This window comes from Tamandua tetradactyla, chromosome 23 (assembly GCF_023851605.1).
Source record: "Tamandua tetradactyla isolate mTamTet1 chromosome 23, mTamTet1.pri, whole genome shotgun sequence".
Lineage (NCBI taxonomy): Eukaryota > Metazoa > Chordata > Mammalia > Pilosa > Myrmecophagidae > Tamandua > Tamandua tetradactyla.
Genome location: NC_135349.1, coordinates 34,424,400 through 34,447,242, shown reverse-complemented (window position 1 = coordinate 34,447,242; position 22,843 = coordinate 34,424,400). Strand labels below are relative to the sequence as shown.

The window sequence follows — 22,843 nt, the reverse complement described above, 5'->3', positions numbered from 1 at the left end:
TAAGAAGTCTTAAGGGTCCACTTGAATTTAGAAATGATGAATTTTAAGTGAGACTAGTCACCAAGTTGTGCAGTCACTATGTGGGGGCAGGCATAGAGTAGGCAGAAAGTTGATTTTAGCCAGGAAATTCAATACAGTGAGAGAGGGTCAAAGGAGTTGATATTATAAACAACACAAAAATGATTATCATGTTCATCCATGGAACTTAGACTGAATAAAAAAGGAAGAGAGAACATGAAGGAGGTGATCAATACACAGAGAATTGTCTTTTATGACAAGTTATACCATTTCTTCGTGGCCAAATTTTTTGTCTTCCAGACAAAGAATGTTTAAAGGTATTACCTATCCATTTATCCAATAAGTTTTTATTGAACATCTGCTTTGAGCCATGCCCAGAGAGGATATTTGTTTACTTCCCTAGAAATGTTTAAAACATCAGGGAGATAAGTTAGAGCTAAAGCAGGACGGGCTTAGGTGATTACTGAAGACAGAGATTGATTTTATTTTGTTGTTAATGAAATTTTCAAGTTGATTGAAAGATGCATATCTAGCTGAATAATACCAATCAAATTGGCTTAAGATTAAAATATAATTTCATGAGGGATGTAATTTTAAAGTTCTAATACGTTTAAAGTCAACTGAGGGTCCTAAGTGCTTTAATCCTAGTGGCAGAGCCAGGATTTGAATAGGCAGTCAGATTCCAGAGACTTCTCTCTTAACCACTATGCTTTACCAGCTCTGGAAGAGTTAGTGTTGGGCAAGGCTGGTTCCAGGGATTCAAATGTTATCAGAACCTATTCTTTCACTCTGACTCTTGCTCTACTTATTTCTGTGTTGAAGAATTCATAGCCAGGTTAGGTTTTCTCTGTTCATGGTAACTTCAGGTTCACATCATCCTTATATCTAGCATTTCCAGTAGAAAGTTATTTTCTCTTTCTGAAAGTACTAGCTCTGTTATACAATTCTGTGTTTAGTAATATTAAACAGATTCACAATATTGTTAAACAACAACAAAAATAATTTCCAAAACAGTTAATATGGGCTGACCCATAAACAAACAAATAAATATGTTTATAAATGGAAAGTGTTTTAGTTTGCAAAAGCTGCCAGAATGCAATATACCAGAAACAGAATGGTTTTTTATTTTTCTTTTTGGGTGTACGGTCTGGGAATCGACCATATGGAAGGTAAGCATTCTATCACGGAACCACCCATGCACCCTGTAATACAGCTTTTTTTTTTTTTTTTTTTTTTTTTGCATTGGTAGGCACTGGGAATTGAACCTGGGTTTCCAGCATGGCAGGCGAGAATGCTGCCACTGAGCCACTGTTGCACCACCCAGTATGCCCTTTAAAAAACGGAATTTATTAAGTTGCAATTTTACAGTTCTAAGGTTGTGAAAATATCCCAACTAATCAGGGAAATATACCTTGATGCAAGAAAGGCCGATGGTTCTAGAGCACCTCTATCAGCTGGAAAGGCACAAGGCAATGTCTGCTAACTTTCTCTTCTCATTTCCTAAGGCTTTCCTGGAGGCGTTTTCCTCCTGCATCTCCAAAGGTCTCAGGCTGTGTGAGCTCTGTTGGTTCTGAAGCTTTTTCCAAAATTGTTCTCTCAAACGGCTCCAATAAGCTGTCTCCACCGTGAATGGGTGGAGACATATCTCCATGGAAACTATCTAATCAAAAGTTACCACCCACAATTGAGTGGGTCACATCTCCATGGAAACAATCAAAAAGATCCCACCCAGCAATATTGAATGAGGATTAAAGAACTCGGCTTTTCTGGGGGTACGAAACAGATTCAAACCGGCACAGAAGGATATAAACAAAATATTTAAAATTGTTATTTCGGGTGTTATGACTTGGGGCATCTTTTTTCCTTTCTGCTTCAGAGTTTTTTGATTTGTTTCTACAATGGGGGTATATTACCTGTATACTAAAAATGTTAAAGGGAAACCAAAAACCCAATATAAACCAACAAAATTATTTCCTTATGTTATTCTGTCTAGTAGGTACTATTCCATTCATCCCATCCTTATCACTGAGGTCTATATCTCAGGAAATTGATAAATCAGAGATGACAATACCAGTAGTGTCATTTTTTATTGGTTTCCACTTGCTTAAAGAAAATAAGAGGAGTGGGAGAATTGCCAGTGAGTTCCATGAAATTATGTGCAAGTGAACAGGATTAGCATCTTCCCTGACATTACAAATAATCCACTTTGGATAAATTTTGAAATGAAATCGTGGTTCTTCCTTGTAAGCACAGAGCAGTGAAAACAGGAGCAATATTTAACGGTCCATCAGAGAAGTAAAAGTGGATAAAGAGAGCAAGGGAGCCCCAGCATAAATATGCAGCCCAAATTCCAAGTACCAGGTTGGGTTGGGAGTAGCTGTTCCGTCCCTGCCCCCATGGAGTTTACAGACTCATTAGGAAATCGCAGTTGCAAGATGTGTGGAATAAGATAGTGTGGGATAAAGAGCGTGAAGTGGGAGGCAGAGGGCCAAACAGTACTGACCAGAGGGAAGATTTCGAGGTAGGTAAAGCTGATCTTCCATCTCCCCCTTCATGCTTTTTGCACTTGTTTTGCTCTTCCCGCGCCTACAGCAACTGTGAGAGCATGGAAAATTCAAATTATTTGTGACTATTTCCTTGCTTGTAAAATAGAGAGAATAATAATAATGCTTTACTGGTATTGTGAGGCTTAAATCGGGTAAAGCATGTAAATGCTTAGCACAGGTTCTGGCACAGAGAAAGTGGCCAGTAAATGGTGCCTCTTATTATTATGATTATTATTGCCAATCACAAAAATAATCCACATGGAGAATAATAAGAGATTCAGAATCTTACAAAGTACTTAAAATCAATCTGGCACCAGGCTTCTAGTCTTGGCTCCCTTTTAATAGGCTGTACCTGGAAGTCCCTTAAGTGTTTGCCTTCTGCTTTTATCCAAAAAATGGACCATAGCTGAACTCTTCTCTCATTTTTACCTCAATGTCGTATCCTAAATGTAGAATATTCATGTACATCTTCTTGACTCAAATGTGAACTTTGCACCTCAGAGAACCTACGGATTCCATTTCACTGTTGGTTGTCTGATAAGCATCACCCACATGGAGATATTTTCTCACATTTTGCAAAACTTTGGTTTTAATTTAAATAATTATTTGAAGTCTTAACATTCAAGTTCTTAAATATAGGTATTGGATGGAGAAGGAAGAATCAAGATGATTCCCATGCAAAAGAGAAAACATATTCAGAGACAGAAAAGGAAGGCAAAAGAATGTGCTCTGTGGTTGCTGTCTTATTTGAGAGCACTTCTCTAGCCTTCATACTAATTTTGTGAGCTGCCTCAAAGCTCGTTACCTGTATGATCTATTCCAAATTCCTTTTTGCTTGTATTAGCCAAACTCAGCTTTTGTTCCTGGCAACTCAGTAACCCTTACTTAGTCATAGTAAAGAAAGAATGGCGGTTGAATAGATACAATGAGAAATAGAGAAGATGGAGATGACAACCAGACACTGTGCTACTCCAAATCATAAAGCATACCAGTCCAGGTCTAAATATTTCCTCAAAGAACAAGCCCCCAGCACATCTCATTACTTTTGGTTTCTATTCTTCATTAGTGAGGTAGTGATTGTTTTTTTAATTAGTCAAGAGTTTTTCACTTACAAGGAACAAGAAAGATAACTATTCAGTTGGAACAAGAAAGTTCATGGATAGACTTTGCTTCTGGCATGGATAGATTTAGAGGCTCAAAGGTCATCATCAGGACTCTGACTCTCCCATTTTCAGTCCTGTTTTTTCCTGCATTTGCTTCATTCTCAGAGTCTCTTCTCTTTATTATAGAAATGACCATTGGAAGCTTGGGGATTACATTTTACTAAGTCATCATCTCAGAAGAAAGCTTCTATTTTCCAAAAGTTTCAGCAAAAGTCCTGTGGTGGATTCTCCCTGGAAAGATTTGTGTTGCTTTCAATCATTAAAGTATCATTGGAAAATTTTGATTATCCAAGCTTGGTCGTATGTTTACTCTTGAACCAGGCTCCATATCATTGCCCATAGAAACCACATGGAGAATGAATGAGGGAAACCTATTTATCCAAGAATGGTAGAGATTGCTAGTTGCCCTCCACAGCCATTCTCCAGTTCCTCCTTGTTAATGAAACTCCCAATTTTTAGCTAGGTCCATGGCTACCCTGAATTAAGACTAAATTTCAAAGGATCTCTTGAAACTAGAAAGCCATGTAATAAAGTTTTGACCAATTGAATCTAAGTGGGAGTAACGTGAGCAGCTTCCCCAGGAAATGTCCTTAAAGGGAGATGGCATGTCTTTATCCTCCTCCTTTCTTCCTTACCAAGGGCCGGAATGTGGACATGAAGGCTGAAGATGAAAATGTCATCTTGGACAATGTGGTGGCCTTAGTATGGAGGAAACACCTGTGGAGCGACAGACAGAAGCAGCCTGGGTCCCTGGTATTGTGGAGCTTCCATACCAGTCCTGGATCCCCTTCATCTAGACTTTCATTTGACAAAATAAATAAATAAATAAATAAATAAACACAGATCTTAATCTGACGAGCCAAACAACCCAACACAATCCTACCTGATGCCCCCAAAGGAAAATTATGGCGCTACTACAAAAAGGTGGTGGTGAAGGACGGTGAGCAGGTATGTCCACTATCTTACCTCTACAGAATTTTATCCACAGCCATAGTCGTTATTTTGGTTGGACACAGGAAGAGGAAAATCTGACTGGTTATCATGCGTGTGAAAAACTCAAGAATTTAAGAGTTTATGGACTCAAATATAAATAATAAAAATTGAGCCAAGTACAGAATTATGATAAACAACCGTGTCCAAGTACATTCACAAGGAAAAAGGTGCTTTTCACAGTGGATTTCTCCACATTAAATCTTGTAATTTTAACAATGAGTGCAGAAATAGCAGGTTTGTGATTTGAAAATTGTTGCACGTATGTGTTAATACTTCTTTCAATATATTTGGTTTGACATTTTTATTAATAATTTGAATGAGGAATTAATTAAAGGGTAATCATGGAGATGATATGATACTAAAAGAGAGATGCTCATGCATTGGAGACTGGAATCATAGACTCATAAAATTACACATCAAAACCCCAAGAGGCTTTAAAAAAAACCGAAGAGGCTTTTGATGATAACTAATCAGAACCCTTCATTTTACAGGTAAGGAAACTGAGGCTCAAAGATATCAACCTACTGGCACAAGAGATATCTGAAATAAAGGGTAAAGCTGAAATTCAATCTTTCTACTTTTTGAGTAAATGAAAGCTACAGCTTAGCTCAAGATTCAAATGAACAGTTTTTAACAAACTAAAGCAGTGAGCTGATGAGACAAGATGAAATTTAATCAGGTCAAATGGGTAAGGACCTATATTTTGGGTCCAAAAAAGCCCACTGTACATGCACAGTATGGGGCAGATATGTCTTAATCAGTGCACGTGTAAGAAACACTTAGAGATATTGCTTGACTGCATGCTCAAGATGTCAGCAGGGCGATGTAGTAACAAGAAAAAAATAATGGTGTCTTAGGTGGCATTACTAGGAATAGAGTTTTCAGAACGGAGATGATAGTCCTGTTGAACTTTTCAATCTACACTGGAATTCTTCATTCAGTCCCAGGGGCCAGATTTTAGAAGAGATATAAATAAATATGTTCACATCAGACAGAGGGACCTAAGGTGGAATAAAATGAGTAATGGTCATAAATAGTTAGGGAGCTGCAAAGCACTGTAATTAAGACTGCCTGGGTCAAATCCCAGTAATTTCAATTACTGAGTATGTAACTCTTTAAGGCTTAATTTCACTGTCTGTAAATTAAGAATCATAATAACACCTATTTCCAAAAGATAATTGAGGTGATGCATGTCAAGCGCCTAGCAGATTACTGACACAAAGCAAGCATTCAGTAAATGTTAGCTACTATTAAAATTAAGGAAGTGAATTGATGTGGGGGTAAGTGGGGGAAATGGTAACAATTTCTTAGGGTTGTGGTCAATATTTAATGAGTTAACCCAATGCAAGTGCTTGGCACAAAGTTGGTAGCTATTATTATTATCTGCAGTAGAGGAGTTGTTTTAAGGTTCCCAGGGATGGGCCTGATTTGGGGACAAAATTTTCTTTGGATTGAACTAAGGAGCACAAAGCTGATTAGGTTGTATCCTGAATAAGGATACTAAGTTGTGTGTGTGTGTGTGTGTGTGTGTGTGTAGTGGCAGAGGGAGCAATGATGGCGATCATTTAGACATTGTGTGGGGGTAATCACTTGGCCAAAATCTGGGCACGGTGACTCGGCATTGTTGTGGAGAGAACTCAGCTGTGTTCTTGGACATGGTCATCTAGCCAGTTCTGATGCATGGTTCTGATCTGAGTTATTAATGTGGTCACTCTGGGCGGTACTGGGGATGGTCATCCAAACCTGTTCTGGGCATGGCACTGAGAATTGTCCTGTGGGCAATCAGGGCTCATTTGAAGTGAAATTCTTCTTGGATCAGTTCTCACTGCCTTCCCTTTCCTCCTTTGAGTGTCACCACGTGAAGCAGACCGCCCGGCCTCCTGGACCTTAGAAACACCGCGGGACCCTGGACAGCTCCCCGGGGAGGAACCCACTGCTAGGTGGCGGTCTCTAAGAGAGGAACCAGTACGGCAGGGAGTCTGCTCCTCTGGGGCTCGCTCTCATGCCAGGCCCCAGCGAGAGGTGGGGTGGCCCGGGGGGGCGGGGAGGGTGCGTGCTTCGTGGGTGAGAGACAGAGCGAGCCGCCTGGCTGTGAGTCAGCGTGCGGAGAGCTAAGGCGCTCCATGAATTGTCACGGAATCTCACTCACCCATCCCGTCTAGAGCGCGTGTCCCAGTCCCGCGCGTGTATGCGCACGTGGCACGTTGTCCTCTTCCGGGTTGTGTGTGTCCATCTGGCAGGATGACAAAGGGGATGGCGGGGAGGAGTGTCCCTGTCAGTGTTTCTATACCCAAATTTGGGGATCAATCCCGCCGGGACACCCACCCCCCCGCCTCCATCAACCCCAGTGTTGGGTGTGGGTGTGTGTCCGATCAGGATGCTTGTGTACCTGTGTGTGGGACCACGTATCAGTGTAGGGGGGCTGCGTCTGCGCTCGGGTTCTGTGTCCGGATATTGGTGTGATCTCGACCCGGGGTCCCTCCTCTGGGTGTCGAGAGGCCAGCGATGTGGGCTGTCCAGCCTGCTGGCGAAGTAAATGCCTCAACACCTTCTCTCTCAGCCCCAAGCTGGCCAGGGGTCCTCAGGGGGCGGCCGGAGTGCCGAGGGCCTGTGGTAGAGCGCTCCGGGGAAAGGTTAGAAAGTGGGGGCGCAGGGGGCGGGCCAGGTCCCCGGGCGCCGCGCGGGCTCGGGGGACCCGCGCGGCTGACGTCAGGCGACTCCTTAAATAGAGCTGGCAGAGCGCTCGGCTCGGCATTTCCCGAGGAGCAGGAACGGGGCCCGCGCCAGCGCCACCGTCCGGTCCGCCTGCCAGCCCCGCACAGCCGAGCTGCCGCGGCGCGATCAGTGCGCCGCGCCCGGAGAGCTGTGAATGGGACTTCGGGCGCTGGGCGCACTCCGAGCCTGGCGCACGTAAGAGCCGGGAAGCGCCAGGAGCCGCCCCGCTGCCCGGAGCCCCATAGCCCAGGACGGGGAGATGCTGGAAGCTCAGCTGCCTGTCCTAGGAGGAGCCACCGCCCTCGGGATCCCCCCGCATGGTGCGCCCCTGGGCCGCCAGCGCCTGGAGAAGACGGCGCCCCCTAGGCCCGACCCGCGCGTCCCAGGCAGCGCCGCGTGAACCCTCTAGGCAACCGCGGGGCCAAAGCATCTCCTTCGCCGGTGTGCGCCCCTCGGAAACCATGACCCCCGGAGCGGGCCCATGGAGCTATGGCCTATAGGGTCCTGGGCCGCGCGGGGCCACCTCAGCCGCGGAGGGCGCGCAGGCTGCTCTTCGCCTTCACGCTGTCGCTCTCCTGCACTTACCTGTGTTACAGCCTCTTGTGCTGCTGCGACGACCTCGGCCGGAACCGCCTGCTCGGCGCGCCTCGCTGCCTCCGCCGCCCCAGCGCGGGTGGCGAGAAACTTCTTCAGAACTCCCGCCCCTGCGATCCCCCGGGGCCGACGCCCAGCGAGCCCAGCGCTCCCAGCGCGCCCGCCGCCGCCGTGCCAGCCCCGCGCCTCTCCGCTTCCAACCACTCTGGCTCACCGAAGCTGGGTACCAAGCGGCTGCCCCAAGCCCTCATTGTGGGCGTGAAGAAGGGTGGCACCCGGGCGGTGCTGGAGTTTATCCGCGTGCATCCTGACGTGCGGGCCTTGGGCACGGAGCCCCACTTCTTCGACAGAAACTACGGTCGCGGGCTGGACTGGTACAGGTAAGGACCGGGAGCCCCGCACCGTGCGCGCTGGTTCCCTGGGCTCCATCCTCAGAGCTATTTTCTGCCTTTTTCTCTTCCCCTTAACCCCGCTGACGCGTGAGGAGACGCTAATAGAAAGACTTACCCAGAACTTCCCAGTGATTATCGGGGGGCGGGGGGGATTGGGGTAAGCGGGTTGTGGGGGCACAAGTTCTTGAACTGCAGAGGGCGTTTCCCGATGTCTCTGGAGTCTTCGAAAAATCTCTTGGGGCTGGAAAACCTCCACCTTTGGGGTGTAGCACGGTGTCCAAGGAAGAGGTAGATCAAGACATGTACTGCCTGAACTCACCCCTCTCTGACCCTGCGCCGATCTTTCCTAGTCCCGGACATATGAAGGACCTTGAGAAGGGGAAAGTCGGGACAGAGTACCCTTGCGGCATGGCGCTGTGCCTCGGCATAGTGCCTATAGTTCAGACCTATTATGAGGGCAGCCTGAGGTCTTGGGATTAGAAAGACCCGTTCTGGAGTCTCATTCCCAGCTCCAAGCATTTGCTCCTGTACCTGGGCTGAGACCTGAAGAGGCTGTGACCCTAGGCCCACCATGTTTGAGGGGTGGAAAGAACCATGCATTGGCTTGAGCAAGTTCCTTAAACTCTCAGAGCCTTGATTTTCTCATTCATCACAATGGGCAGGAAAGCAGTCCTTACCCTCTCTGCCAACTAAGGCCCTTCAGAAGTGCTTAAAAAGTATAAAAAAGATGCTTTGACCTGGGTGATGCACCTCATCCTGCAGCCAGGAGTTAGAATTTGGTATACTGGTGGGCATGTCAGCTGGGGCCTGGCTGGGGTCCTAGAAGCATCCTGTCAGTGCATAGGTTGCTCCCTTCCCCAGTGTACTCCGGGGATGATAGTTACTCAGGCTGGTGGTGTTTGGAGATAGACGGGAGCTTCTGTACCGTAGTAGTCTCCACTCTTCAGTGTCCACCTGCCTGCCAAGCCCTTTTATGGTGTAGAACTAGCCCCATACAGGCTGACTCAGGGCATCTGTAGCAGTGGCACGTTGCATGGGCCTCCCAAAGCACATGGGTCACAAGCTTCTCACCATTCACCTGACCCCTTGAAGTCTTTCTAGAAATGTCTGCATGGTAATGGCACTAGGGATGTATAATGTATTAGCTGACACAAGAACTGAGGGAATTCTTTTTTATTTGTATATAAAAAAAAGCTGTTAGGCAGTAGAGGGCCATAGGGATTTTGGATAAGGACAACAGCTTCATTAGAATAGGGCCCCACTGGGCTCAAAATCAGGGACCCTGAATTTGCAAGAAGGGGGGATCAGAGGGACACCTTGTCCCCTATGCCAGTTAGACCTGCCTGCAGTGGCCATGGCTGTGGGGGGTAAGGAGTGGGGCTAAGCACCATTCTCGGGAAGTAAATACCCAACCTCTCTTCAGTAGAGCCAGGCAGGGACCCATGGATGGCCCTAGAACCATTCCATCTGGTTAATAGTATAGGGTGGCAGAGATGAGCAGGTCTGGCTTGGTGCCAGTGCTAATGGCCCGTGGTGCTTTCTAAGCTGTGACCTATAAGCATTCCATCTGAGTGCCCAAGGACATTGTCTGAGCCAGACCCCACGATGGAGGGGACAAAATGCCTTGGACAGCAAGTCCTGAGAGGTCCAGCCACAGTCACGCTCTAATGCATGCCAGGGTTTCCTCGATGGAAAATATGAACATCAATAAGAATCCCTTTGCCAATGTGGAGTGCCTTCAAATTGCAAAGCAGCAAATTCTGAGCATCTGGTTTTTAGATAGGGTGACCTCCAGAGAACATCTTTCCTCTGAATCTTGACTCCCCTCACTCCCTTCTCCTCCTTCCACCACCAAACCATGTACCTTAGGCTTCCTTCCCCTCGCTCGTGTCATCCAGGGACGGCTGCTTTTTATTTTTAACCTTGGCATGTGTGATTCTTAGCCAGCTTAGCTGTGAACCTTAAAGATGGGAGCTGTGCCTTTTTTTTTTTTTTTTTTTTAGCACATTTGGATTCTGCTAAAATTCTCGGTTGAGTCTTGGTAGGTTTTACTTAACATCTAGCACACTGACAGCTCTACTTCTCTCTCTACAGCCCTCCTTCCCTGGGGTTAAGTTGCCATCCCTTCCCCAGCCTCCTCTATAGTTCTAAAATAATGATTAGCCTGGAGGTCTAGGTATCAACCCCTCCATCCTCATCCACTCTCTGTGGAAGGAGAGGCACCAACTCACTTCAACAGGAAGATGGGGTGGCCACGACATCAGGGAAGGGCCCTGGGGTTCGTGCTTCTTTCAGCTGCAAGTCCACACCCCAGAATCAAGGATTTCAGTTGTGGATTGCCATTTCTGCACAAGGTAATGCTGCCTCATTTGGAAGCTGTTTTCTTAATTTCCAGAATATTTCTATGTGTGTATTTTTATTATTTATTATTACACAAGTAGTATGCATTAATTGTAGAAATGATGGGGATTTCATAGACACTTTAATATCGCTGCTCTCACTTTATTCCTGACTTCTGTGAGGTAGCTAGGGCAGGTGATGTGATGTCCCTTTCTCTGTCATTATTGTTTCATGGATGTGAAAACTGCAACCCAAAAAGAGAGCATCTGGAATGGGGTCACAAGGCAAATTGGTTAAATTTAGGACTGGAAGTCTCTGACATACACTATCCCACAAAGATTCACACATACATATGTACATGTGTGCACTTCCAGGCAAGTGCTCTAGCCACTGATCTATACAGCCTGCCACCAGAAAGCCAGTACCTATCGAGTGGGCATGGCCATGGTGCCTTGTGCCCATGGTGGGGATGGACTGTGCTTTCCAAAGGTGGAGTTGCAGAGTTACAGGCAGTGTATTTCATCATGACCTGGCCACATCTAAGCCCCTGGGATTAACCTCTTGGGCCAGAATCCATATAGACAATAGAAAAAATCAAAATACCTTACTCTTAACTTGGCAGAAAGACTTCTTCCTGTGGGTAAATGGAGATAAACCAAGTGGTGATGGGTTGATGTGAAAAATAGTATCAACCAGGAGACCAGGAGACAGAATCTGTCTCCTTCTTTGCCCCAACCTGAGCTGCATCTTGGGAACTAGCCCAGCTCCAGCCACCCTATGAGAATCCAACCCTCTGCGGTGGGACCCCTTCCTCTGATAGCTTTCTGAGATCCCATCTTTGATACTTACCTCCCTTTCCAAACTTCCTCCCCAAGGTAGCAGCTGGGCCTGTGGGATGGAATTGGCTAGCTGCTCAGACAGGCAGGTGACGTGACACCAGGCTGATGAGGCAATCAGAATAAGGCCTGCTGTTGGAAGGACAGAGACGCGTAGATGCTGTGCATATCGGAGTGCAGTGACCTTCCTGAGTCTCAGCCTACTCACCACAGAGTGCAGCCTGTAGTGACTACCACAGAAGGTTGTTTTGGAGAATGAATGAAACACTATACATGAAGGTTTCTGGGAAATTACATGGTATATCGAAATAAGGCAACAATGCTGCTACTATTGCTGCTTCAGCTGCTGCTGCTACTCCTCTTATTACTGCTATTAGTACTATTAGAATTACAACTATTAATTCTGTTCCTGCTGCTGTTACCATATGGGGCCGAGGAATTAATTAATTGCTAGAAAAACAGTTCTTTGATAGACTGAGAAAGGTCTTGGCCTTGAGTTCTAGTTTTTGACTCTGTCACTAATTCGATTTTTCTTTTTCATCCTCCCTCACTCCCTCCCTTCCTCCCTCCCTCCTCTCCTCCCCTTCTTTCTTTTATATTGATAAAATCCACTTCACTTTTTCTGGGTGTCAGTTTTCTCACCTTTAAAATGGGAACGATGCCTGGCCTGCTTTACCATCTTGTGAAAATCAAGCAAGATGATCTGTGCTAGAATGTTTCAGTTATATTTAGGTTGTTATCATCTTACCAGAGTTTAGACGTGCGGCAGAATTTTCAGGGTCTTTATTTTTTAAAAAAGAGGCATAAATGCTGCCATGTCCAGTAGTTTTTAGCGTCTTAAGGGAAGCTGAGTTTTGTCCAAAGGATTCGCAATTCTGTTAGTTTGAAGGGATGGCAGTGGGGGCCACGGAGGGCGAAGAGAAAGTGAATCCTCTTTAAGTGCCGCGAAATGCCAACAAGGGGAAGTTAATACCTGATAATTGACTCTGTGCTCTGAGTGTCAATTTTTTGATAGATGAGCCTGTTCTTTAAATTTTCAACTCCACTCCACAGCTCTGGTTATTTGTTTGTTCATCACTGATGGTGTTCTTGAGATGGTGTGAGACAAAGAAGACACAGTATTTGCCCTGGGCAACAGTCTAAGTAAGAAAGAGTACTGAAGGCATGGAATAAGGTCTGTTGTCACTGTCCAGCTTGTTTCAATCAAGAGATCAAATTCTAATAGCAAAGCCACACTCTAGAAGCTTTGGCAAGAAATAAAACTGAAGGCAGAAGGCGAAGGGCCTTCTGCTCAAATATTTAATGCAGAAGTCTACTTTCTTTCAACAAACTAATTAACACATGAAACAGCTTGATCCATGCTCACTGGTTGTGTACAGATGTATATGTGTGTATACCCCACATGCGTGCACTCACATGCACAATTAGTGTCTATGCAGACATATGTCTTTATAAGAAATTTTCCTGCTTTAGTCCAGGAGGATGTCACACACTCTGATTAAATGAAACCATTGAGTCCATAAATCCGCCATCTGTCTCGTAGCTCCCTGTCAGCCTCGCAGCATGCTGGAGATATAATAGTTACTTCCAGCACGTGTATGGAGGAGCATTCGAATTGGGCCAAAAGAACTGTCATCGCTCAAGGAAGCTTTCAGAAGAGCTGACTTTGCTTTCCCCTGGAGCCTGCAGGGACAGTGAGAAAGCTCGGAATGAAGAATGGGCTTTCCCCAGAGCCTTTAGCGTGTGGATATTTAGGTAGAAAACACCCTGACAGCCCCAGTGATTTTCCACGGGCGCATAATGCTAAGACTGTATTGGATGTTAAATTTTAAAAATATCACTTATCATAGATTCTAAAGAGGCACTTTTTCTACATTTTAACACTGCTGAAATTAGGATGTGTCTTCCAGTGATGCTGCCAGGTTCAATGAGATATGATGCTTCCGTGTTGTTTGAAGTGCTCTCTCTTGGAGATCTGACTTCCCCAACCCATTTGAAGACCCATTGGACTTTCCAAAAAAACAAAAACAAAAACAAAAAACCACCAGCCACTTAATGATTAGTCCTTGACACATCAGGGAGTCTCTAAGACCTTGCTTCTTTTGCCTGCAGGGGTCTCTTCTGATTGATCAATGGACAATGCCTATTTTAGATTTTTGAATGTTACTCTTGCCAGTCCCTAAGAGCATCTATCCTGAAATGAAGGGAAGTGCAGGGTTGATACCCACCAGGAGTAACAAGAGTCCATGAAGGGTATGCTCTTCATGGTCTTCTGTAAAGAGGCACTTGCTGTGCCTTCCATCTATTTGGAGGCACATCCCAAGGGTCCCTAACATGTCTGGGACAGAGTCAGTGCTCAACAGGTGCTTTTACCTGCACGCTTGCTAATGTCTCATGCATCCTGTGTGCAAAACTGTAGCATAACTTTCTTCTCTTTGGTTAGAGATCCACGAATCATTCCCCAAAGTGACTGAGTGACAGAGTCAGGGGTGGGGATAAGGGGCTGAATCACAGAGCACCCTATTGATCCCAGTCCTCCAGAGAGCTTGGAGGAGAAGCAACCTCTACATGTGAGGGCTCAGCAGCAGGGGAGTGGAGAGATAAGCATGTACAAGAAGCTGTGAGTCAGGCTAGAGGGGCCTGAAAGGTCCTGCAGCCAACCTAACCCCGTGGGACTCACTGTTTCCTCCAGAGTTAATGTTGGGGCAGATTAATCCATTTATTTGTCAAACGCCTACCATTTGCCAGGCTCAGTGCCAGGCTGTTGTAGGCTGGCTCTGCTGCCACTTTGTTCTCCTAATGGGCTGCCGTGATGGGCTGAAGTCCTTTGTAATCCATGGGCAGCTTGATGAGGTAGGTAAAAAAGCGACCAGTCAGTGGAAGTAACTTAGCATTTCAGAGGTAATGGCTGCCTGTCACACCACACAGTTGGGCTGATGGTCCAGTGCTGCACCCACAGGGGCTTTGCTAGCAAGATGATGGGTTAGGGGCCGGGGCCAGGGGATGTTATTGGACGCGTTCTTGCAGGGGACATGGACCAGCCCCACTGGTTGGGTGAGCTGGGGCTTGTGCATCACACGGATTTCCTGGGCACAGGTAAGTTGGGTGTGTATCCCCCAAATAGCTTTGAAATCAGAAGAATTAACAACGATTCCACCTCAGTGCCCACGGCTACCAGCGTCTGTGACCGCTCTTTGAGTAAGAAAATCAGGGATGTGTGCTCTGAGTGAAGGTCCCTGAACCTCCCAATGCCATCTTCCCAAACTAAGGGGCATAAGTCTCCATTCTTTGGTAGCAAAAATATATGAATACCCACTTCATATATTTTTGTGCCACCTCCATGATGTTTGCCAAAACCTGGTACGAGCTCTACTATTACTTTCTTAACATTTCTTTTTAAAATTTTTTTCTTAATAAAAATACGGAACGCTTCACGAATTTGCGTGTCATCCTTGCACAGGGACCATGCTAATCTCCGTATTGTTCCAATTTTAGTATATGTGCCGCCGAAGCAAGCACTCTTAACATTTCTTTTTAAGCTAACTCATTTAAAAGTTATTTTTCATAAAGAACTGAGTTTATTCTTCCCTTCAGAGTGGGTATTTTATAACACATTCATGTCATGCAAACTTCAAAATAGACAAAGGGTATTTAGTGAAAATTAGTCTCCCTCTTTCCCACCCATCTCCCAGTCATACAGTTTCTCTTTTGAGAAGCAACCACAGTTACCTTTGCTTGTGTACTCTTCTAGAGATATGCTTGCATTTGTAAACATAACACACATTATGCAAATACAGTTAAAATAAATATTTTTAAAAAGCAACTTTATTTAAAAGCCACCTAAATGGAAAACAACATCACTTTCCATAATTAGAAAGTAATCATAAAAAGAAATAGAATGAGAAAAAAGCAGTGTTATTGATTTTATGCTACAGTTTGAGACTGGAATGTTTCAAGCCTGTAGCCTGCTCCACTTTTGCTTAAAAAGAGGTGTTAGTAAGCGTTAAAGAACAGTTAAAGAAATACTAATATCAAAGTGAGACTTTTCTCCTTCCTGTAATCAGAAGAAATTAAAGTGAAGTGGAAAAGGTAATGTATTTTCTCACTATACAATTTGCTGCTATTAAATAGGTTTAAGTACCACCTAAAATTACTGAGATGGAGTCCACAACTGACATCATGGGAAACACTGTTAGAGTTTGCAGAAAATCCAGCTTGAGTACATCCAATGATGGTTCTAGCTTTTCAAATTCCTTTGATGTGTTAGTGGTGGGGAGAAATGAGCCAAAGGAAAACTCAGAGGAAATATGAGCATTAAGAGAAATACTTTGATGGGGGTACCCTAACACCTGTGAGGCAAGATGTGGAAAAGCAGATCCCCTTTCAGGGGTGGTGGTGGGTGTGAGGAGCCCACACAGCTCTGGGGAGGGCATTGAGGCAGGCACAGGGCAGCCTGGGCCCCCAACTTCCCTTAGATCTCCCTTCAGGAAGGACCGCATCCCACAGCAATGCCCTGGCCCTCTCTCCCCAGCCCTGGGCACCACCTCTAGCAGGTGGCTTTCCCCAGGCCAGCTGTCTGGGACATCCCCAGACCCTAGCTGTAGGCCTGAGCTGTTCAGCAGGTTGGGGCCCCAGGAAGTTAAGGCAAAGGCTTAGGCATCACCAGCTGGGGCCTTAGGGCCTTAGGGTTTAATGGGCCTGAGGATATAGCTGGCCCCACTTTCTCCTGTACCAGACCCTGGCCCCCTAGTCACTTGCCCTTCCCCCTCACCTGGGCCCCCCACTGCAGACCCCAGGGTGTTGTACCTTCCCTCCCTCTCATTCAGCTCTGAGCAGAGGAGAATGGAGTCCCTGCAGTACGGCTTTGTGTCCAATTTTTGACCCCGGTTCCTGCTCTCACCAGCTGTGACTTTTGGCAAACAAAGCCTCTGTCTATAAATCAGGGCCAAGGGCACCCATATAGCAGTGCTGTGGACATGGAAACGAGTTCAGGGTCCACACTCCAAACTCCCTCTCCGGCTGCAAACCCGTCTCATCCCTGCCCCACCCAGCCTCCATGGGCCAGCTGGTACTGCCCATCATTGTCTGGGTTAAGCTTGGCTCAGCCGCATGCTGGGTGGGCACGAAGACATCTAGCTTACAAGGCTAAATGAGATGAGTTAATTGGAGTCTAATAAAATCAAATTGAAGTGCTTAAAAAAAAGAGAGAAATACTTTGATTGCAGTATCTATAAGGGAGTCTGACCTTCAGAAGAATAAAGGAGATAGCAGGTATTTAAAGGAAAACTAAATAATATTAGGTTACCATTGGCTTCTTGATTATTCTCACTCGTGAAGCATCAGTCTCTCCTCTGGGTATCAGATCTGCATAGGTTGATGGATGTCTATATAGGCATCGGTGTTGTAGAAGTTAGAAATAAAGTTGTTTTCACTTGGGAGTCAGAAACATATGAGAAAGGTGCTCAAGGCTTTTTAAAAAAATTTTGATGCATAATTAGAGCATTAGACAGAACGCTTCTGTTTTTAAATCTTAGGAGGCAAAGTTCCCTTTTGACTCCGCAGTTTTATGATGTGAGGACTTAAACATAGTGGCAGGGCAGCTTTCACAGATAGTTTCATCTCACTAATAAAGAAGGGAAGCCAACATAGGTTTTTATTTTTCTCTTTGAACATGCTTTTGTTGATATTGTATTCTTAGCTGCTTTTATAAAAGGAGCTGCGGTGGGAAAATTGATCCTGGGACTTCCCATATATTTTTTTATTTTTAAAAAACTCATGATTTTTATGTCTATATACCAAAAATGTATATTGTGATATATAGCACAAAATTTCCCATTTTAATCCCATTTTAATTTTAAGTGTACACATCAATGGTATTAATTGCATTAGCAATGTTATGCTGCCATCACCACCATCCATTACCAAAGCTTTTTCATGACCCAAAACAGAAACTCTGTATCTATTAAACAATAGCTCCCCATTTTCCCCTCCTGCCTCTGGTGACCTCTAATCTATCTTGTCTCAATGAATTTGCCCATTCCAGACATTTCATATCTGTGGAATCATTCAATTTTTGTCCTTTTGCATTTGGCTTATTTCACTCAACATAATGCTTTCAAAGTTCATCCATGGATCAGAACTTTATTCCTTTTTATAGATGAATTATATGCCACATTTTGTTTAAATATGCATCTATGGATTGTTCCCACCTTTTGCCTATGGTGAGTAATGCTGTTATGGACATTAGTGTGTGAATTATCTGTTCAAGTCCCTGTTTTCAATCCTTTTGGGTATATACCTGTAAGTGGAACAGCCAGGTCGTTTGGTGATTCTGTGTTCACTTTTTGAGGATTTAGGGGTGACTATGATTTCAGGACTCCCATGCTTGCCTTTAATTGAGCAGAAAGTGATCTACACTGGGGAGGTAGTGGCTGTCTGCCTTCTCAGGGTCCTCCCTGGCCTGGGTGCCCACTGATGGACAACAGAATCCCAGATTTACCCTGAGGCTGGAGGAGAGATGAGCAGATATTGAAGTAGTGCCTCTTGGCGGAGCAGTGCTCCTCAGGGTTCAATGCAAAGAGAGCTTTCATTGAACTAAGTAAGAGCAGCCCAAGATTCAAAAGGTATGGATGGGATGAACTCAAAACAGAGATGAAGAGACAGAAACTACTAGGGGAGGCAGTTTTAACACATTGATTAAAATCTCAGATCAGAATGAGTGTGTTAGGATCTCAAACCCACTACCTGCCAGGTGTGTGTCCATGAGCAAGTTGCTTCTCTGTGTCTCTGTTCCACCTATGAACTGGAACTAATCATGTTGACTGCCGCACAGGGTTGCTGTGAGGTATGAATGAGTGATTAAACGTAAAAGTGCTCTGAAAATTTCCAGCACTTGGAAGATGTCCAGTAAGGGTTAGCTGCCATTATTACTCATTGATTCCTTCATCATACCTTTACTGAGTTAAGTGCCAAGGACATAAAGGTGAACTAGACTCATGTCCTGCCGCTGGGCTCCAGTTTAATGGGGCTATGAGATGTTCATGGAAATTTTTTACTTAAGGCAGATGGTGGGTATCATAATAGAAATACAAGCTGACCTCTCAAAAAGGAGATGAAATTCCATTGCAGGGGTTGTGGAAGTTTTCCTGGACAAAATGTCCTGATATTTGGGCCTTAGCGTACAGGATCTCTTTAGACAGAGATGTTGTACAAATGGGTGATGAAAAGGGCATCGCTAAAGGGATGCTGATTCTAAATACATTCATTCCAATATTTCACGTTTATTGACCACCTGGGATATGCCAGGCACTGTGCTAAGCTCTGGAAAAATGCAATGAAAAAAATGTTCTTTCATTTAAGTTGCTAATGGGGCAGACAAGTCAGATAGCAAGACTTGATGAGAGAGAGAAAGTACTAGCATTGTGGGGACCCTGAGAAGGGAACCTCATCCAAGGGGTCAGAAAAGGCTGATGCTAAAGCTTTAGGGTATTTGCATTTGCTGCTTCTTCTGCTTGTTCTCTTTCTTCTTTTCAGTCTCTTCATACCGGAGTCTCGGGAGATCAGATGCGAGAATGTAGATTATGGATGCTGGTGTCTGGGTCCTCATCCCACCAGAAATGTATTAAGCACCTACTCTGGGCCAAGCATTGTTGTAGTTCTGGGGATAGAGGAGAGAATAAAATAGACAAAAGCCCTGGCCTCATGGGGCTTACTTTCAATGACTTGGAAAAATAGTCAAAAAACCAATAAGCAAAACGAACAAGTATTTATGTCAGATGGTTATGAGCACGATGGGGAAAACATAGAGAATGCTCATAGAGAGCACTTAGTGGAGGGTATTGAGATTTTAAACAGAGTGGCTGGAAAATGCTTCCCTCAGAAGGTGATTTGAGCAAAGACTTGAAGCAAGGGAAGGGGCAAAGCACGCTGTGCTCTGGGGGAAAGGCATTCTAGGCAGAAGAGACAACAAATGCAAAGGCTCTGAGGAGTGCAGCATATCTGGTACGATTGGAAAAATCTAGGGGCCCATATGGCTGGAGTGAAGGGAGCAAGGAAGAGAGTGAGAAGAGATCAAGTCAGAGAGATAGCAGGGGTCAGATTATGCCTGGCTTTGTAGGCTAGTGCAAAAACTTTGGCTTTTACACTGAGAAAATGGGGGAGATATGAATGGTTTGGAGCAAAGGAGTGATATGGTCTGCTATGTAGGGTAGTGTGCCAGTTTGAAGCTATTTTATATACCCCAGAAAAGCCATGTTCTTTAATCCTCATTCAATATTGCTGGGTGGAATCTTTTCACTTGTTTCCATGGACATGTGACCCACCCAATTTGGGTCTAATCTATTTGATTAGATAGTTTCCATGTTTCACCCATTCAAGGTGAGGTTGCTTACTGGGTCCCTTTAAGAGGGAATCATTTTGGAAGAATTTTGAGAGCCACCAGAACCAACAGAACGGACCGAGCCCCGGGGATGCTGTTGAAAATTCCTGGAGACAAAGCTAGTAGACGTCACCATGTGCCTTCCAGGCTGAGAGAGAAAACCTGAACATCATCGGCCTTCTTGAACTGAGATGTCTTTCCCTGGATGCCTTAGATTGGACATTTTCATAGCCTTGCCTTAATTTGAACATTTTCATAGCCTTAGAACTGTCAACTTGCAACTTAATACATTTCCCTTTTGAAAAGCCATTCTGTTTCTGATATATCACCTTCTGCCAGCTTACAGACTAGAACAGGGAGCAAGGATAGACGCAGAGAAATGGTTAGGAGGCTGTTTCAACAGTAGTTGCAATGTTAACAGCAGAGAAGAAGAGACATGAAAAGATGTATGTTGAAAATACCATTGCAGGATTTGCTGATGGGTTGCACTGGTGGCAAGGGCTAATAGAGAGAGGAGTCGGGGAAGATGCTGATGATGATGATGGTAGAGGTGGTAATGACGATCATGATGGTGATGATGACATGTATTAAGGACCTCTTACTTCTCAGGCCCTTATAAGTGACAGAGCTTGGGTTTGAACCTAAGTACACCCAGTACACCCCTTGGCTCAACCGGCTGAGGGGACACCTGTTGGTGTCCCTGAACCTTGTCAAAGAAAGCAACACCATGTTTGGCTGCAGCTTGGAGGCGTTCATATTAGTCCCAAGTAAGAAAGAAGATGACAGAGCCCCTCTTTTTAGAGGTCTTTGAGGCCCTTTTTTATAAAGGTGGAGTTCTCAGGTAGCCTCTTGAGATCCTTTGAAGGTTGCATTAGCTCTGCCCCTGCTTGGAAAGAGCACATGAGTCTCAGTGAGTATGTCACCCAGTTTCTCATTCTTGTTCTAGCCTTATCAACATGCACTCCAAGGTAGTCCCTTGGATGACATTGCTAGATGCCAGATTTAGGGGGCTTGTGTGTGTGGTTTCCTTTAAACAAAATGGAATACGATAATGCCTTCCTGCAAAAGAATCAGGACCTGAATCTCCTCCTTCTCCCCAAGGCTGCTGAAGCATGGGGAAATAGTCTCTGCTTTGGCAGCCTCTTTGCAGTGTGTTTCTGCTTTGACGGTTTTAATGAAGATATGAAATCATCTAACAGCTTTCATTTTGCTCAGGCGAGATGGCTTAAAGTGGAGGTAGCATTTCCCAGGATCAATCCCCATTTTCAGAAGTGGTTGGTTAAACTCTCTGCAGTTTATGGCCACTTCTAGCTGAAATAGCATGGGATCTGAATTATTAATTCTGTGAAAAATGAGTTAAGTCATTGCAAAGCTCTGTGGTGGCAAAAATCCCTACTTTTGGCCCCTTTGTCATATTTTCTGTAGCACAAACATCACTATTAACCAGAAATTCTCAGCTAACTTTGCCAAATTTCTACCTGTCAGTCATTTAACTGGTAGGGAGAGATCTTGACTCAATTCAGTTGTTCCTCATGCCAATGATGGAGGAAATAGACATAAATTACTCTGGGAGGTCTATATGTCAAAGCCATTTCACAGGTACTAAAATTTGGGCATCATGCAAATGACAACTGTGTAAGCAGGGAGTCTCTAAACCATGGCCGTTTGAGTTCCTCCATGCTATGCAGGTGACTGACTCCAAGGGAAGTGTGTAGAGGGGTGGAGGGGCTCTGAGCTATTCTGAATATGACACTGTGAGCTGGGAACAGTGACCCAGCAGCAGAGGGCTTTTATCTGGTAGAGAAGTAGTTTTGAGCAGTGAAGGCAACCCAAACTCAGTGTCCTTCCATGACTCTGTAGGCATGCAAATGAACAAATGAAGTTGCCTGCTGGACAATCACTGTAATTAGTAAGTGCCCCATTTAGAAGGGACAACCATTAGTCAATCTCAGCAGATTTATTTTTGCCATCCCTATATTTATTGCCAGATTTTCTAGTTTTTCAGAAAAACATTGAAATTCGGCATGTTTTCTTAAAATAATGTGAACTCCCAATTTATAAATGTGTCTTACCAATTCAAAACTTTTGTTAGACTATTGAGGATGAAACAAAACATATTTGTTGGCTGGATGTTACCTGTAGCTGCACTTTCATGACGCTGAGAGGGTGGACCCTGGAAAAAGGCTCTCCTAGTGTCAAATCTTGCCTCCGCAAGTTATTAACCATAGAGCAAAGTTACTTCACCTTTCTGAGCTTTGATTTTCTCTTATATACAATTAAGATATCAAGCAGTCCTACCTCACAGGTTGTTGTAGTGATTCAATTTAATGCATTGGATCTTATTATTACTGTTGTAGCCCTCCCTTCTCTGATTGTGTATGAAGGAGGTATGACCATCACTAAGCTGATGGGCACACCTGGAAGATGTTTACTGTCATGAGTAGGACCTTTCCCAACATGAAGAGAGTTGTGCCAGTGGGAGGAGAGTAATTTGGAGCCAGGTCAGTCCATGGTTGGAGAAAATCATTTGGTTGTACACCTTGTTCCCAAGGAGGGAGCCCATGATCCCCATTACTCCTGATTGTCACTCATTTCTGTGCACACAGAGTCCCTTGCTCACTGTCCCCAGCTCACAATACCATATTCAGAATAGCTCAGAGTTTCTCCATTCCTCGACATACTTCCCTTGGAGACATTTACCTGCATAGAGTAAAGATGCTCAGCTATTCATGGCTTAGAGGTTCCCTGCCTTCCCTGTACAGAAGGTGAATACCTGACTGATTCTGGTGGTTTGGTCTAGATGGAAGTCAAACCTGAAAAGTGGGATCTTTCTAACAAAGAGAGGCTGAGGGATACGCTGGTGGTAGAC

The 22,843-nt window shown here is 44.7% G+C and overlaps 1 protein-coding gene, 1 long non-coding RNA gene and 1 other non-coding gene across 3 annotated transcripts in view; 1 reads left to right on the top strand and 2 right to left on the bottom strand.

The window, feature by feature from the left end:
• The first annotated feature begins 7,924 nt into the window (after positions 1–7,924).
• HS3ST2 (heparan sulfate-glucosamine 3-sulfotransferase 2) overlaps positions 7,925–22,843 on the top strand; it is a 110,288-nt gene continuing 95,369 nt past the window's right edge. The window contains exon 1 of the mRNA XM_077141560.1: positions 7,925–8,409. Within this exon, the coding sequence (XP_076997675.1) occupies positions 7,925–8,409 (485 nt within the window). The remainder of the gene's footprint in view (positions 8,410–22,843) is intronic.
• Positions 10,970–11,720, bottom strand: LOC143667381 (uncharacterized). Its single transcript, XR_013168016.1, has 3 exons — positions 11,611–11,720; positions 11,365–11,395; positions 10,970–11,027 (listed from the first exon to the last, which is right to left on the bottom strand). It is a non-coding gene; the product is annotated as an uncharacterized LOC143667381 (long non-coding RNA).
• LOC143667885 (U6 spliceosomal RNA) lies at positions 15,013–15,116 on the bottom strand. Its single transcript, XR_013168192.1, has one exon. It is a non-coding gene; the product is annotated as a U6 spliceosomal RNA (small nuclear RNA).